General features: G+C 43.9%; 1 protein-coding gene across 2 annotated transcripts in view; it reads left to right on the forward strand.

The window, feature by feature from the left end:
* Window positions 1-12,509, forward strand: part of LOC119175085 (uncharacterized) — a 36,486-nt gene that overhangs the window by 13,482 nt on the left and 10,495 nt on the right. For both annotated transcript variants that reach the window (XM_075894747.1, XM_075894749.1), the window contains 3 exons: window positions 2,151-2,289; window positions 5,128-5,300; window positions 11,715-11,765. In XM_075894747.1, the coding sequence (XP_075750862.1) occupies window positions 2,151-2,289; window positions 5,128-5,300; window positions 11,715-11,765 (363 nt within the window). The remainder of the gene's footprint in view (window positions 1-2,150; window positions 2,290-5,127; window positions 5,301-11,714; window positions 11,766-12,509) is intronic.

Genomic DNA, 12,509 nt, shown 5'->3' on the forward strand with positions numbered 1-12,509 from the left:
CACAAGCACGTGCAAAACCAATGTGCAGCAGTCTGGATGCTTTGTTGGTACGTACGTGGCCGAGGTCTCCGGAGGTCACTCACCGCACTACAATAGGCGTACGCACGGGGAGGGGAGTAGGGAGGCTGCCACTCCTGTAGTCACCTACGAGAGGGGGGGGGTGTGCAAACGCAGCAGCAGCCCCACAGATTGACATAATGCGATGAATCTTTGTCCCCCTTGAAGGGGAAACCTGTTACCGCCTACGCTCACTCTGGTGTGACGTTACTACTACTTTCGTTGCCGATCCTTCAGTTCTGGACGTGCTTGCATTGGTTTGCCACACTAATTTTGATAGTTAATCAGTCGGCCGTGAAATCACTAAGACTTACGCGACCAGTTAGTTGAATGGACCTACAGGTACTCTTAAAAATTTCTTGCTTCACGATTAAATGTTTGCTCTTAATATTTAGTTCATATTAATTAGTGCTTTCAATGATTGGTGTTAGTGGTTACAAACATTATATCTGTAAGTTCTACCATCAGAAAGTGATAAACTGAACCAAATTAGCCTGAGTTTTTCTGAAAGTGATCAATCAGTGCATGCCAGGCAATGCTAGTGAACGGGAACGTTTGAACCAAAATTACACCTAAAAAGGCAGTGTCTTCATCCTGTTTCGAAGGAGCACATCGAGGCACTCGATACAACAGCGCAACCGGGCGCCACCGTTTCAGGCTTGTCAGAAATAGCATGGTTTTAGCTGAAACTTTCTGTGTCAGCTAAAACCTCCACTCAGAAACAAGCGTACAAAAAGCGAATTTTTGAAGCTCGTTTCGAGGCCTCGGGTTGGCTGCATCCGCCGTGTTGCTCCAGCATGCCTTGCCATTGGTCTGATCGTCACTTTAAGACAGCATCGTCCTCTGCTTGCATGTAGCATTAGCAAAAAATTGTGCGGCTAAGTGACGCGTTCGCACTCGTTCTGTTTCGTGGGTCAACTTTTATTTAGAATATAACTACGCTTTGGTTTGGCAATCGCAAGCAGAAGCTGAGATAATTATTTGCGCTGTGTTCAATGTGAACATTGCGCGCTGACTGTTCTGCTTATCATCAGCTGATCGGGCCTCGTGACGACGACCACTGCAGGGCGACTCTCAGTACTCACAATCATTTGAAACATCAGGCACCGCAGCCACGCTCATCGTCACCGAGCTTATACTACTCGAATTCGTGGCTAGGCTTAACTCCACTCACGACTCCAATGTACGAGGTGAATCCACTTTGCGGTCGAGAATATTGGCGAGTGGACATGCATGCAAAAGCAAAAAAGCCGCAGTGTGCTTGGTTTCAAGCTATGGATCGCATTGCCCTCTGGCTAATCAGAATTGGCATTTTACACATCGGACTCTTTGGGAAGCTTGTCGCAAACGGACTGCTCGTAGTGTTGGGGGAGACGGCATGTTGGCACCCCAAAACGCAAGACCAAGCACTCTGCATACTGATTTATCATCATTATATTTATTTTTCATCATGATAGACCATTATTTTATGGAAGGTAGAATACTTTGAATAGTAAAATTCTGGTGAAAATGAAATCAAATAGTGAAATCAAATGAAATCTGGTGAAAATGAAATCAAATAGTGAAATCAAATGAAATCTGGTGAAAATGAAATCAAATCCGCCTCCACCAACACTACGAGCAGTCAGTTTGCGACAAGCTTCCCAAAGAGTTCGATGTGTAAAATGCCAGTTCTGATTAGCCAGAGGGCAATGCGATCCATAGCTTGAAACCAAGCACCTTCACTATTTGAAAAATATTTAAAAGTTGAAATATTCTCGCACTCCTACTTATTTTGTTTTTATTTACTTTTACTGCGCCCTGAATTTCCTTTTTTCATCTTTTTTTGTTCAAAGGGTTGGCTAATTTATGCAGTATTAAGACATTAAACAACTGCACTTTCAAAAACTTAATACTTAGTACTCGTTATTGATATGTCGTGACATGTAATCTCATTTGTGGTTTGAAACAATGCCGTCTAGCCTCTTATTTGCAGTTTATTAATTTGTTAATTCCCAAACATCACCTTGATAAAATGGCAAATAATTTGCTACTGCATAAATATTGATAATACCTGTATTGTTCTGACTTGGCGATTTTTTTTTCTTTTGCAGCTTTCACAACATAGAAAATTCTTCGAAAAATGACGACAGCCAATGGATTATTTTTTGGCTCATCTTTGGCTTTTTCAATATGCTGGACTACTTCACTGATCAGATTAGGGCGAGCTTCCCTCTCTTCTGGGCATTCAAGGCAAGCGAAAAGAGTTGTGCTGTGGTAACAATCTGTGGGTGTTCCCCAAGTTGGGGTTCGTTCCTTTGCCCTCACTAACTGCTTGCCTTTGTACATGTGCTGAACTTTAGTGGTTATCCAAATCGCACGTGGGTACTGACAGATTGAAACGCTATGTGCTATGGGGGTTGAGTGAACTGGTGCCTCAGACAGACTGTCGGGGTCCGCCTAATTATTCTAAGCCTTCCGAAAATATTTGCCCACTTAAAGAGACTGTCTACTGCTCACAAAGATTTTTCTGATTGTGGTGCAAATGAGAAGATCGTTCATCACATTGGCAGTAATGAGTATGGTTTCGTCCCATAAAAAAGACATTATAATTTCAATTTTATGTGGAAAGTCTACAGATAATTACCACTTAAGTCACCTAACAGCAATGTGGTCAATCTACTAGTAGGACAAGAAATCCTTGAAGGTAGATTTATTTTGTTTAAAAATAAACATGTATAACTTGAAATTGTATTTTACACACTTGAAGCACCGTTAAGTTGCACTAGAGACTAATCTTTGCTTTTTTTTTTCCTCACACGTCTAAAGAGCGCTCGGTGGCGCTGCCCACGGTCTGTTTGCTTGCCTGCCTGCAAATGGCAGAGAAACACGAGCACAGCATCCACTGCCGCTCTTATGAACAACAAAAAAGTGTGTACGTGCCTTAAATGACCGCTAAAGTATTTGATCTAATAATAATAAACAAAACGTGATGTAGCCTGCAAAAATGCACATGGTTTCAGTTTTCGACTTTCACTGGCGGTACAATTGTTTTCGCCTCCACCGACCAGTGTTACGGGCATTCATCCTGCCGATAGAAGGAGACCGAATGCAGATTGAAAAGTTGTGTTTTCAAAAGGTTTACACACTTTTCGGAGAAATCACTACATGGTTAGATACCTTAAATGGTATGCTTTTTATCGCGACTCAAAACACTGAAGGGTGGTAGACAGTACTTTCTTTTTTTCTTAAGTGGAGAGCACTTTAAGGGGCGTGACTGTCGTAAGCTGTAGTGTGCATAGCATAACGCTCCATGTGTTGAGCGTGTGCTTGAAGTCTTCTTGTACTTCAAGTGCCTTCGTGATAATCAGCAGCAGCAACTAGTGCACCTAGTTGTGCACTCAAGCAAAATAATGTACAAAGAGAAAGCGAGCCGAAAGGGGAATTAGACATGCTAAATAGGTAAAGAGAGAGGACAAAATAAGAGAAAACTGCCCAGCTCTGCACTTCCTTCCGGCTCTTTCTTTCTGTCTTCGTGTTTCTTCAAGCCCAGTCAACTTTTAGCAGCCCTTTTTACTCAATTTTTAAAGGGCCCCTGACACAAAAATTGCAAACTGTTTGATTGTCCTGTATTTGGCACCAATTAGTATTAGTAGTATGGGTGCTTAATCTCTGTTGGCAGCAACATGTGCTACATGTATGGTGTACATAAAGTACCTCCCGCAGCATTCAGTGAGTAAGCCAAGTATGGTGAACGACTCGCTCATTGAATACCACAGCTGGCACCTGACAAGGAATATTGTTTCTTGCCCTTCTCTTCTGAAAATGGCTCTGACAGCTTCCGCTAGCAATTGTTTTCTTTTTCCTGGGGGACACGCTCTTGACTCTTCAGGTAATGCTCAACAGGCTCAACCCGTATCAAAGTGCCCACATCATTTAATCCTTTGCTGTGTCCTGATTTGAAAACTCCACCTTCAATCTCACCAGAGCTTGAGCACATACGGTATGGTAGGTTCTCCCTCGTAGTGGGGGGCTATAGTTTCTTCTTAATTTAGCCTGGCAATTTGAAGTGATGCTATGGTTATAGCACTAATTGCTTGATATAGTAAAGCATTTTAATATTATATTGTGGGATTGTTAGGCATAAAGCTACAAATTACAGTGAAATGTCGCAATTTTGGTGTCAGGAGTCCTTTAGAACAATCATTTTTTACAACTGTCCTCACTGGCATAGAATTACCATGCTGGTTCCTTCTGTAAATGACACGCGCTGTGATGTCAATTACTAAATTGCAAGCCAAGTTGATGAGATGCCTTTGACAAAAACACTGAGCCTGTTTGAGGCTGTTCAGATCAGTATTACTACACCACCCTATGCACGCTTGCTCTCTGAAGTGGGTGCAATGGCGGAAGTGCAGACTACAAGCTTTGTGCTGGAAAATGCTGAAGATGTAGTGGTCTGAGGTTGTCTTTCTTTTCACTTGTGGAGATAGGTTTGCAAGAAGCTTAGGGACGTACTCCTCTGCCACAGCCAGGCTCATTGACTCTCTGAAATGGTGCAAATTGAGGCAGACATTACTAAGAACAACAAAAGTACAGTACCCTTATTCAGATTGGAGCTGAGAGCTACAGCAAAAGCACATTTTCTGCAGAAGAAAAGCTTATGTTTGTGAAGAAAGTTACATGCTGTATTATGGCACTCAGATTTGTCCTGAATAACATTGCAAGTTTTGGCACAAATACAGCGCTATGTCAGGGTGCTGTACTGTGTGAGTTAGTGCACAGCTTAGCGAGGCAAAGTGGTGCAGTGTAAAACTTTATGCAGGTGTTCAGAAAAATTGCCATTGCTCTTGACTTCTTCATAATTTTTTACATTGCACTACTTGGCTCTCGTATCCCTATTGTTTGGCCTTGTCTTTCAATCTGCTTTTCGTTACTTTCTTCATATTTGTTTTGCATGCAACCCCTCGACAGCACAACAATAATGTCATAAATATGCTGAGTACCCATCCATAATAATGGTCAGCTTACTGTAGGTTTATTTTATTTCTTGGTGGTTAGTATTAAGCGATTCGCAAATGAATTCTGCAGTTTTTGTTCTTGACCTGGTGCCTGGCACCCACTGGAACCAACGGCGTGACGGTCATCTATCTTCACCTGCTGTATCCGCTCTTCCTTGGCGAGAATGACTGCCGTGTCATGGATTTTGGAGGCAGCCAGTCGCTCTGTAGCCACATCTGGCTTCAGTGCTACCCGTGGGCACAGTGAGCTTGAGTTTTATTTCATATGGTAGACAGTGCTAGCCTAGTTTTCTCACAAGTTGCTTAATGGGGAGGCAAAGTTCTTTCATGATACCCACTGTGAAACTCCATTGCAGACACGCCCATGAAACAGTGCGCATAGGATGGCAAACTGACCCATGCTCAGGCAGCAACAACGCAAAACATATAAGGATAGCAGAAAGCAAAGCTAGTTGTCAAGGATTTGTGTTTAGAGCAAAACTTTGGATGCGGAGTGAATTCCAATATTGAAGTGCAAATCTAACTTTCGTGAAATATTTTTCCAACACTTTGAATCGAAATTGCAGTAAAAAAGCTGGATTCCTAAGCATGTTCTTATGACATACCAAGTGTTTCTTTTGGCCAGCTTGATGTTGGTGTGGTGCTTCATGGTTGTCTTAAGGCAATGCAGAGACTGATTTTTTTATGTACATGATTCGGTGAAAAGTGCTATTTTCTCCTCTCCTCTTTCAACTTCTGTTGAAGCCTAACTGATGTGGTGAACAAGGGTGTGCTCTCTTCGAGTCCGGAGTTACAAATCTGCCTCGTAAACATCAATATATAAGAACGTCTGAAATTTTGGATGATAAAAATCATCGGCGTCTGATTTAGCAGACTTCCTGCCAAATTGAGCCCCCACCTCTGCCACATTTATCGTCTACATGCTGGAACCAGCGTTTCCTTGAGTCAATACATTCAAGAACATAGCAGAGTTTGTAGAGGCAGCTTTGCTGCAATACAAGAATGTGATGGGGTAAAGAATATTAAAAATTTCAAGGGGCCACTGCCAATCTGACAATGATTGTGTCTTTGGAATACTAAAATTACAGTGTGAAATGAATAGAATAGGAAACACTATTAGAAAAATATTCGAAATTTTGAATATTTGTGCACTCTCTAGTAACACTTGTTGCTGGGATAGTTAGGTTATAATACAGGAAAGTGGCACAACATGGGACAAAGACAAGACGGGTGAACAAGTACTAGCGCACAACTAATTCAATGGAACACTCAGTATGAATAAACATGTGCTAAGGGTCAATATTAAAAGCGATCGTGCAAAAATATTGATGGTAGCACACCTACTGCTGAACATTTAATAAAATAAGCCTCAGCTCACTGTGAGTGCAAAGAGCGGCGCGCAGTATGGACTAGAAAAGAGAACAACACTGGTGCACTCTTCTCTGTTCCGTACTGCGCTCGCTTTTTGCATTCGCACTGGACGGTTATCAACTAGTGGCTGTATTGACTCAGCTACATTGAGTTAACTCAGCATGACCCTCAGTTAACTCATGCATCATGTTTCATATATTTCACTGTAGTTTTCTATTCCACCTAGGATACCGACACATGAGTTCCTGTCACTCAATTGATGTGTGTCGAGAAAAACACAGTCCCAGAATCAGCGAAGGTACCTTTTTGGGCGGGCTGTACTTTCTAGAAGGAAGGCATCGAAAGTGTGCCAAAAGAAGAACCGGCTTGAAAGCGTTGAGAACTATCTCATCAAGGGGAGGGACCTTTTATTCAGAGACGCTAAGTAAGACACAAGCACGGCTCATGGCAACAACAGGAAGCCCCATTATTCTAAACTGCCCCCCTGCTATATACCCCACATGAGGTGGCACGTGAATGCTCCCAGCACCATCCATTAGAGGATCAACATAGCACTCAGCGTCCACTACACCTTCTCCTTCTGATGTTAGATAAGCAGGATGGTATCGTGGTCATGACGTTAGGAACCTTTGGTGTAAAGGCAGCCCAGGCCTTGGACGAGAACTTCACTCGACAGGTAAAATCAAGGGCGATTTCCTTGTGCAAAGATCTTGGCTTGAATAAGCTTGCAAAGGGGACTCTAAAGAAAAAAGCCTCGGCTTTTTTTTTTTTTTTTTCACAGGTAAGACACGTAAATCTGGAACTCCATTTAGGTGCAGTGTCAGTGAGAATGGGTCTTAGCAGAGGGCAAGCCGGTCCCTCGAGGATAGACAATGCAGCCTCTTTCCAAGAGGCTTCACCCATTCCAAGAGGCGTCGTCCACCTTGTGACCGGTGCGCGCTATTCCCCCTTCCCGGCTTGCAGAACAGGCTGCCCTCCTTCAACGGGGGAATCAACTTTTGCTGGGAACAGGTAAACTGGAGAAAACAAAACCAGCGCACAGACAGCGATACAGGCTCTCTCGTACCAGCAAGTGGCTACCAATGTTCTACCTACGAGACCCCTGTGAGCTATGCCCATCGACCAAAGAAATGAGCGTTGCCTTTGTTCTCCTCATAGAGTGGACGATCCCTCTACGCGACATTTATGCGTTATTGCTGTAGTAGCAACAGTGTTTTTGTCGACCTAGCCTGTTGCCTTAATCGCCCGAACCCATTGTAGCTGCAATGAATTGAGCTACATGAGCTACGACGAATTGAGTTATAGCAGCAGGATGCAACAGCCATCTAGCCCCGCGCCTGAAAGTGTCGCTGAAACTTCGCGTTTTGAGTTTCATCGAAAGGTATATAGTTTCGGTTTCATCAGGGCTGTTATCACTTGAGCAGCACATGTGAAGTTTGATTGTAAGGGCACAGTCATGATTGCTGGCATGCCCGCTATGTCGGCAGACATCAGTGCGAATAAACCATTCTACGTGCTGCGCTTTCAGCGGGAAGAGACTCTGCGAAAAGAGCACCTGTATATCCTTTACACCAGCATTTTGTAGAGTTAAGTGATACCGGATCGAAACAAGTTAGCTGCCAGCCTTACTTCATATAATATTACAGTCTGTTGCTGTCACATTCATCATCACTTCACCCTTAGGGTGAGACTGTGATAACTTGATGACGGCGTTTGGCGGGGGGGGGGGGGAAGAAACGGTGACGGTGCTCACAAGAAGGGGGGGGGGGGGGGGGGTATCACGGAACAGCCTTGCAAAAATAGGCGCACAGGACTGCTCATCAAGCGCACACACGTATTTTCATTCATTTCACCATTGTGCTTCGTTACATGGCGCTTAATGACTCGGTGGTTGACGCTTGCGCATTCATGTTAAAAGACATGGGTGGTTGTACATAGCCAAAGAAGCCACAATTTTACCGCAATGGAAAGCAGTGAATGCCATAGCAACAAATTGTAATGTTATGCGATCTCGGGCGGGCAGCTAAGTGTTTTGCATTTGATCTCACGTAACTCTGCAAAACGTTGGTGTAAAAAAATACATCCATTCCAGCGAGAGCAACGCTTTTCGCACAGTCTATTCACAAAGAGAGTGCAGCACGTAAGCTGCCGCCTAATAGCTGCCGAGTAAGCAATCACGACCGCGCCCTTAGAAGCAAAGTTCATAGTTGCTGTTGGAGCGACCCCCCTACCCTCGTCTTTTCATGCTCGTTGAAGACGATCGGGGCATTTCCTCTCTAGTTCGACCAAGCCTCCCAAGATTAGTGATTTTATTGCATGCACCCACTGAGCGAAGGATATGGGCTGGCTCGTTTGATCTCTGCTTTAGCTGCCATGGTCACCCCCGCTCGCGCATTTTTACCCGTGGGGAACATGCGATACGTGGTAGGATGTTGTCAATTTGGACTTTGTACGGTACTTGACGGCAACGGCAACAGCAAAATCTGTGTCGAGTGTGTTCATTTTGTCAGGAAGGCTTTTTTTTGGCGGTTCATCTCGGTTCTCTTGTCCTCCTCTGGACACCCTCACGTCGCATCGGCTTGGTCGAACAACTCCTCTCTGGTCCGTACAAGATCTCACGCCCGCTGTGTGATGTATGAGATCGCACCAGCCGATGGGTCTTCGCTACGTCACATCTGCAGCGACGTTGTTCACATCGCCATACTCAAGTCTTATATACTGGCCTTAACTGATTCTCCATGATTTGCACTGGGATGGGACGGAGCTAAGCCCGCTGTCAGGGTGATGTACGTTGGGGTAAAGAGAACGAGGCAGCTGGCTTAGACTGGAGCAAGACGACATGACTTATCGCCGCTTGAGCAACAGCTACGATTATCGTTAATATACCAACTCTGCACTCGTGCGCCTGCTCTCTTCACGTAACAATATATTTGCTATCACAATAATAGCCAATTACATAATTTAGCTTGTGTTTGAAAAATGAAGCATTGGAGAAATATTTCTTTACAAGTGCAGTAAAATGAGCTATGTCAGCTCTGAAAACTCTCTCACTGCGCCAAACTTGCTCGAAAAGGAATTTCAAGCTGCTCCAAGCCTGCTACAAAAGACACTTTTGACTGCTCCCAAGCCCATGTACCCTGTTGCACCCCTGGGCTTAGGTTCAAGTTTGAAACACCTGTTGACAACGGGCTTCAATTTTCAGACATATTTTCAAATGGTCTTGACAACCAGGCCTGTTGGAGATACATACCATGTGTGTGTAAGAAGAATTTCTAACCTTTGACTCGGCCCATTCCAAAACAGTAAAAGAAGCAATGACTTGTGCATGCTTGGATTTGGCAATTAAGAAATCTTGTTTGCACACTATAAAGGTGAGGTTTGACCAGCAAGTTTTGTGCCTCAATTCTTCTGGTTTTCGCAGTGTCGTGACCGCTTGTGTAGTAGAGACATTGTTAAAGAAGATGGAAGGCAAGAATCGGAGTCCTACAATAGAATTTCAAGAAAAAAAAAAAAAAAACACGGTACTTGAAGTTATTCTTCAAGTCTTGTGACCCAATACATGAAACTCTTTCTCTAAATAACTCTTGCTCTGGTCTTTTTTTATACCGGTGTCACACTGGCACTTTTAATTGCGATCAGGGCGATCCGAATGAGTTCTCTTGATCGTGATCACTTTATGACTGCTGCTGCACGGCCCAAGCTAATCCTGTTCAAGCTTGGGTCAAATGAAATGCCCCAGGTGGCATTTGCGTGCCGTAAAACATGCAAGAACCGCTCAAACGTCAAAAACTTTGCAGGCCACTGCAATAGTAATTTCATAAATCCATCACTCGATAAAATTTTCCTAGCACTTACCTGTATTGTTGTGTGAGATTCTTAACCTTCGCTTTTTTTTTTTCTGATGGCCCCCGCTCGTAGCCATGTAGTCGCAGCGATTCGTCAATCTCGTTGTATGCACCAGTGTTTTACTTCTGGCACCTGTTCTGTTCCAGTCGCATCTGCCAGCGGTCAATTACTGTAAAGATCTCTTCATTCGACCACGAAGTGTGCGTACGTTGCGGCGTATAGTCGAAAGGCTTGCGACACTCATAACCAGTTTGTTTCTAGGTGCTCAAACAGCTCCGACGGAGTGAGAGTTGAACTAAGCGCTGAAGGCAATGTTCGTCTGCTTGCTGTCTGCTTCTCCCGTAACTACATGCGGTCGATTCGAATCCTAAAATATGCAAAACATTAGACATTGTTTCAATTTAAACAGTTTAGAATTTGCTTTTTTATAAACATCTAGCTGTTTAAAGCATTTTTATCTAACTATGCTCGATTTTTTTGTTTATTGTACTTTCAACAAGCTCAGCTAGGGGGTGCAGATGGCTGCGAAATTGCGATCTCTCAGGCAGATCGCGATAGTCTTGATCCCGATCACGCCTGATGGTGATTAAAAGTGACCATGTAGCAGCACCTAATCTGGATCGCGATTAATCCGGATCGACACTGATTGCGATTAAATGTGCCCGTGTCATGCCAATATTAGTTTTTGAACACAGAACTGGGCATGATGAAGGGGTGTGGTTAGAGCTGTGCATGTGAACAATTTTAGAGCCTGGCCTAGTGACTGCATCGAAGGCTCACCTGAGCCTGACACTGGAGGGCTGCGAGCCCACCTGGCCCGGCTCGAGGGGCAATAATTAGAGCCCAGACCCAGTCCGACTGGACATTATGAACGTTTGCTGAAACTATGTCGTTTTCAATAATGTGGCATTTTAATCAACTTATCAAAGTGAAACATGAACAATATATAATGTGCAATGATTACAACTTGTCATCTAAAATAAGCTGTCCAATGATTCGGGCTAGAGTAAAATGCAGTGCTCCTGCGTCCCATATCCCACACAACTGAAGGTCTCTTCACTGCTCACACTAGTGGCTGGAATCACAAATATAATTTTTGGAAGCATAGCAAACTTGGAATATTTAGACGGTTTGTTCTTCCAGTAGTTTAGAACCTTAAATTTAGAAGAGGGGATCATTCTGTGTAGGGATACTCACAAAGCTCATCATGTGGGGCTTCACCTTTGCATTTAAAATGGCTAAAGGAAAAGAAAACCGAGAAAGGAGGCGGGTGCAATTGCGGAGAAGATCGGTTCTTGATTCAGGCTTTGCGTCTGGAGCCTGAGAAAAAACAATGTGGCCTGGCTCTGGCACACCTCTAGGTGTTAACAAGGTACATGTTTGTGTGTTAGTGCACTTTCGTGTCTCCATAAAATTTAGGGCTGCTAATTTTTCTTACAGGGAGCCAGAACCACGAGCCAGAAAAATGGAAGATTCTGGAGAGCCTGCACGGTGAGTATCTTGCAGCTTATTGCATAATTATTGGCATTCTTTGCCCTTGCACATATAATGCTCGCACAGCTCTAGGATGTTTTTGAGCATCTATTCAACACAGGCACGAAGATATTAAAGAGCGCACCACGAGGAGGTTCAACTGTTAACAACTAGCCTAGCTGTCAATGCTTCCAAGGTGCCTTGTTTTTACAATTTTACTAAGTTGTGATCAGTTCCAGGGATCCCACTATCCTCAGCTCTGGTGTCTTGCATCACTGACAGTCCCTGCGTGTTTTGACATAATGGGAATTATCAGAATTAAGACACCCACTAATACTTCTCAATACTCACTATCATATGCGAAAAGCCAAGGCGACCAACGTTCACCTCGTCGTGCAAGGCTTGGAGAACTTTTGAACCCAGCGCCGAGAAGGTGCGTGCAGTTTGTTGAAAAGGTATTTAGGGCATGCCACTTTGTAAGCAGAATGAAGACAGTTTCCAAGTATTTCACAAAGCTTCATAATTCTGGGTTGCTCCGCTACTGCATGGTGAAGTCATGTGTGCTCAGTGTTTCTAGGAAGGCACCTTCATTCAACCCGTATTGTGGGTGAGAAAAGGTTTGGGAAAAGCATTTGGCATCTATGTCGAATTTTTAAGTCTCCACCATGCGAGCTGACCTGAGGGGTTTGCCAGCCAGCATAATGCCTGCTATATAGGTTGGCACAAAGTTTGGATGTAGCCCAAGTGATGGCTAAGCGTTCC

Source organism: Rhipicephalus microplus, chromosome 5 (genome assembly GCF_043290135.1).
Source record: "Rhipicephalus microplus isolate Deutch F79 chromosome 5, USDA_Rmic, whole genome shotgun sequence".
NCBI lineage: Eukaryota > Metazoa > Arthropoda > Arachnida > Ixodida > Ixodidae > Rhipicephalus > Rhipicephalus microplus.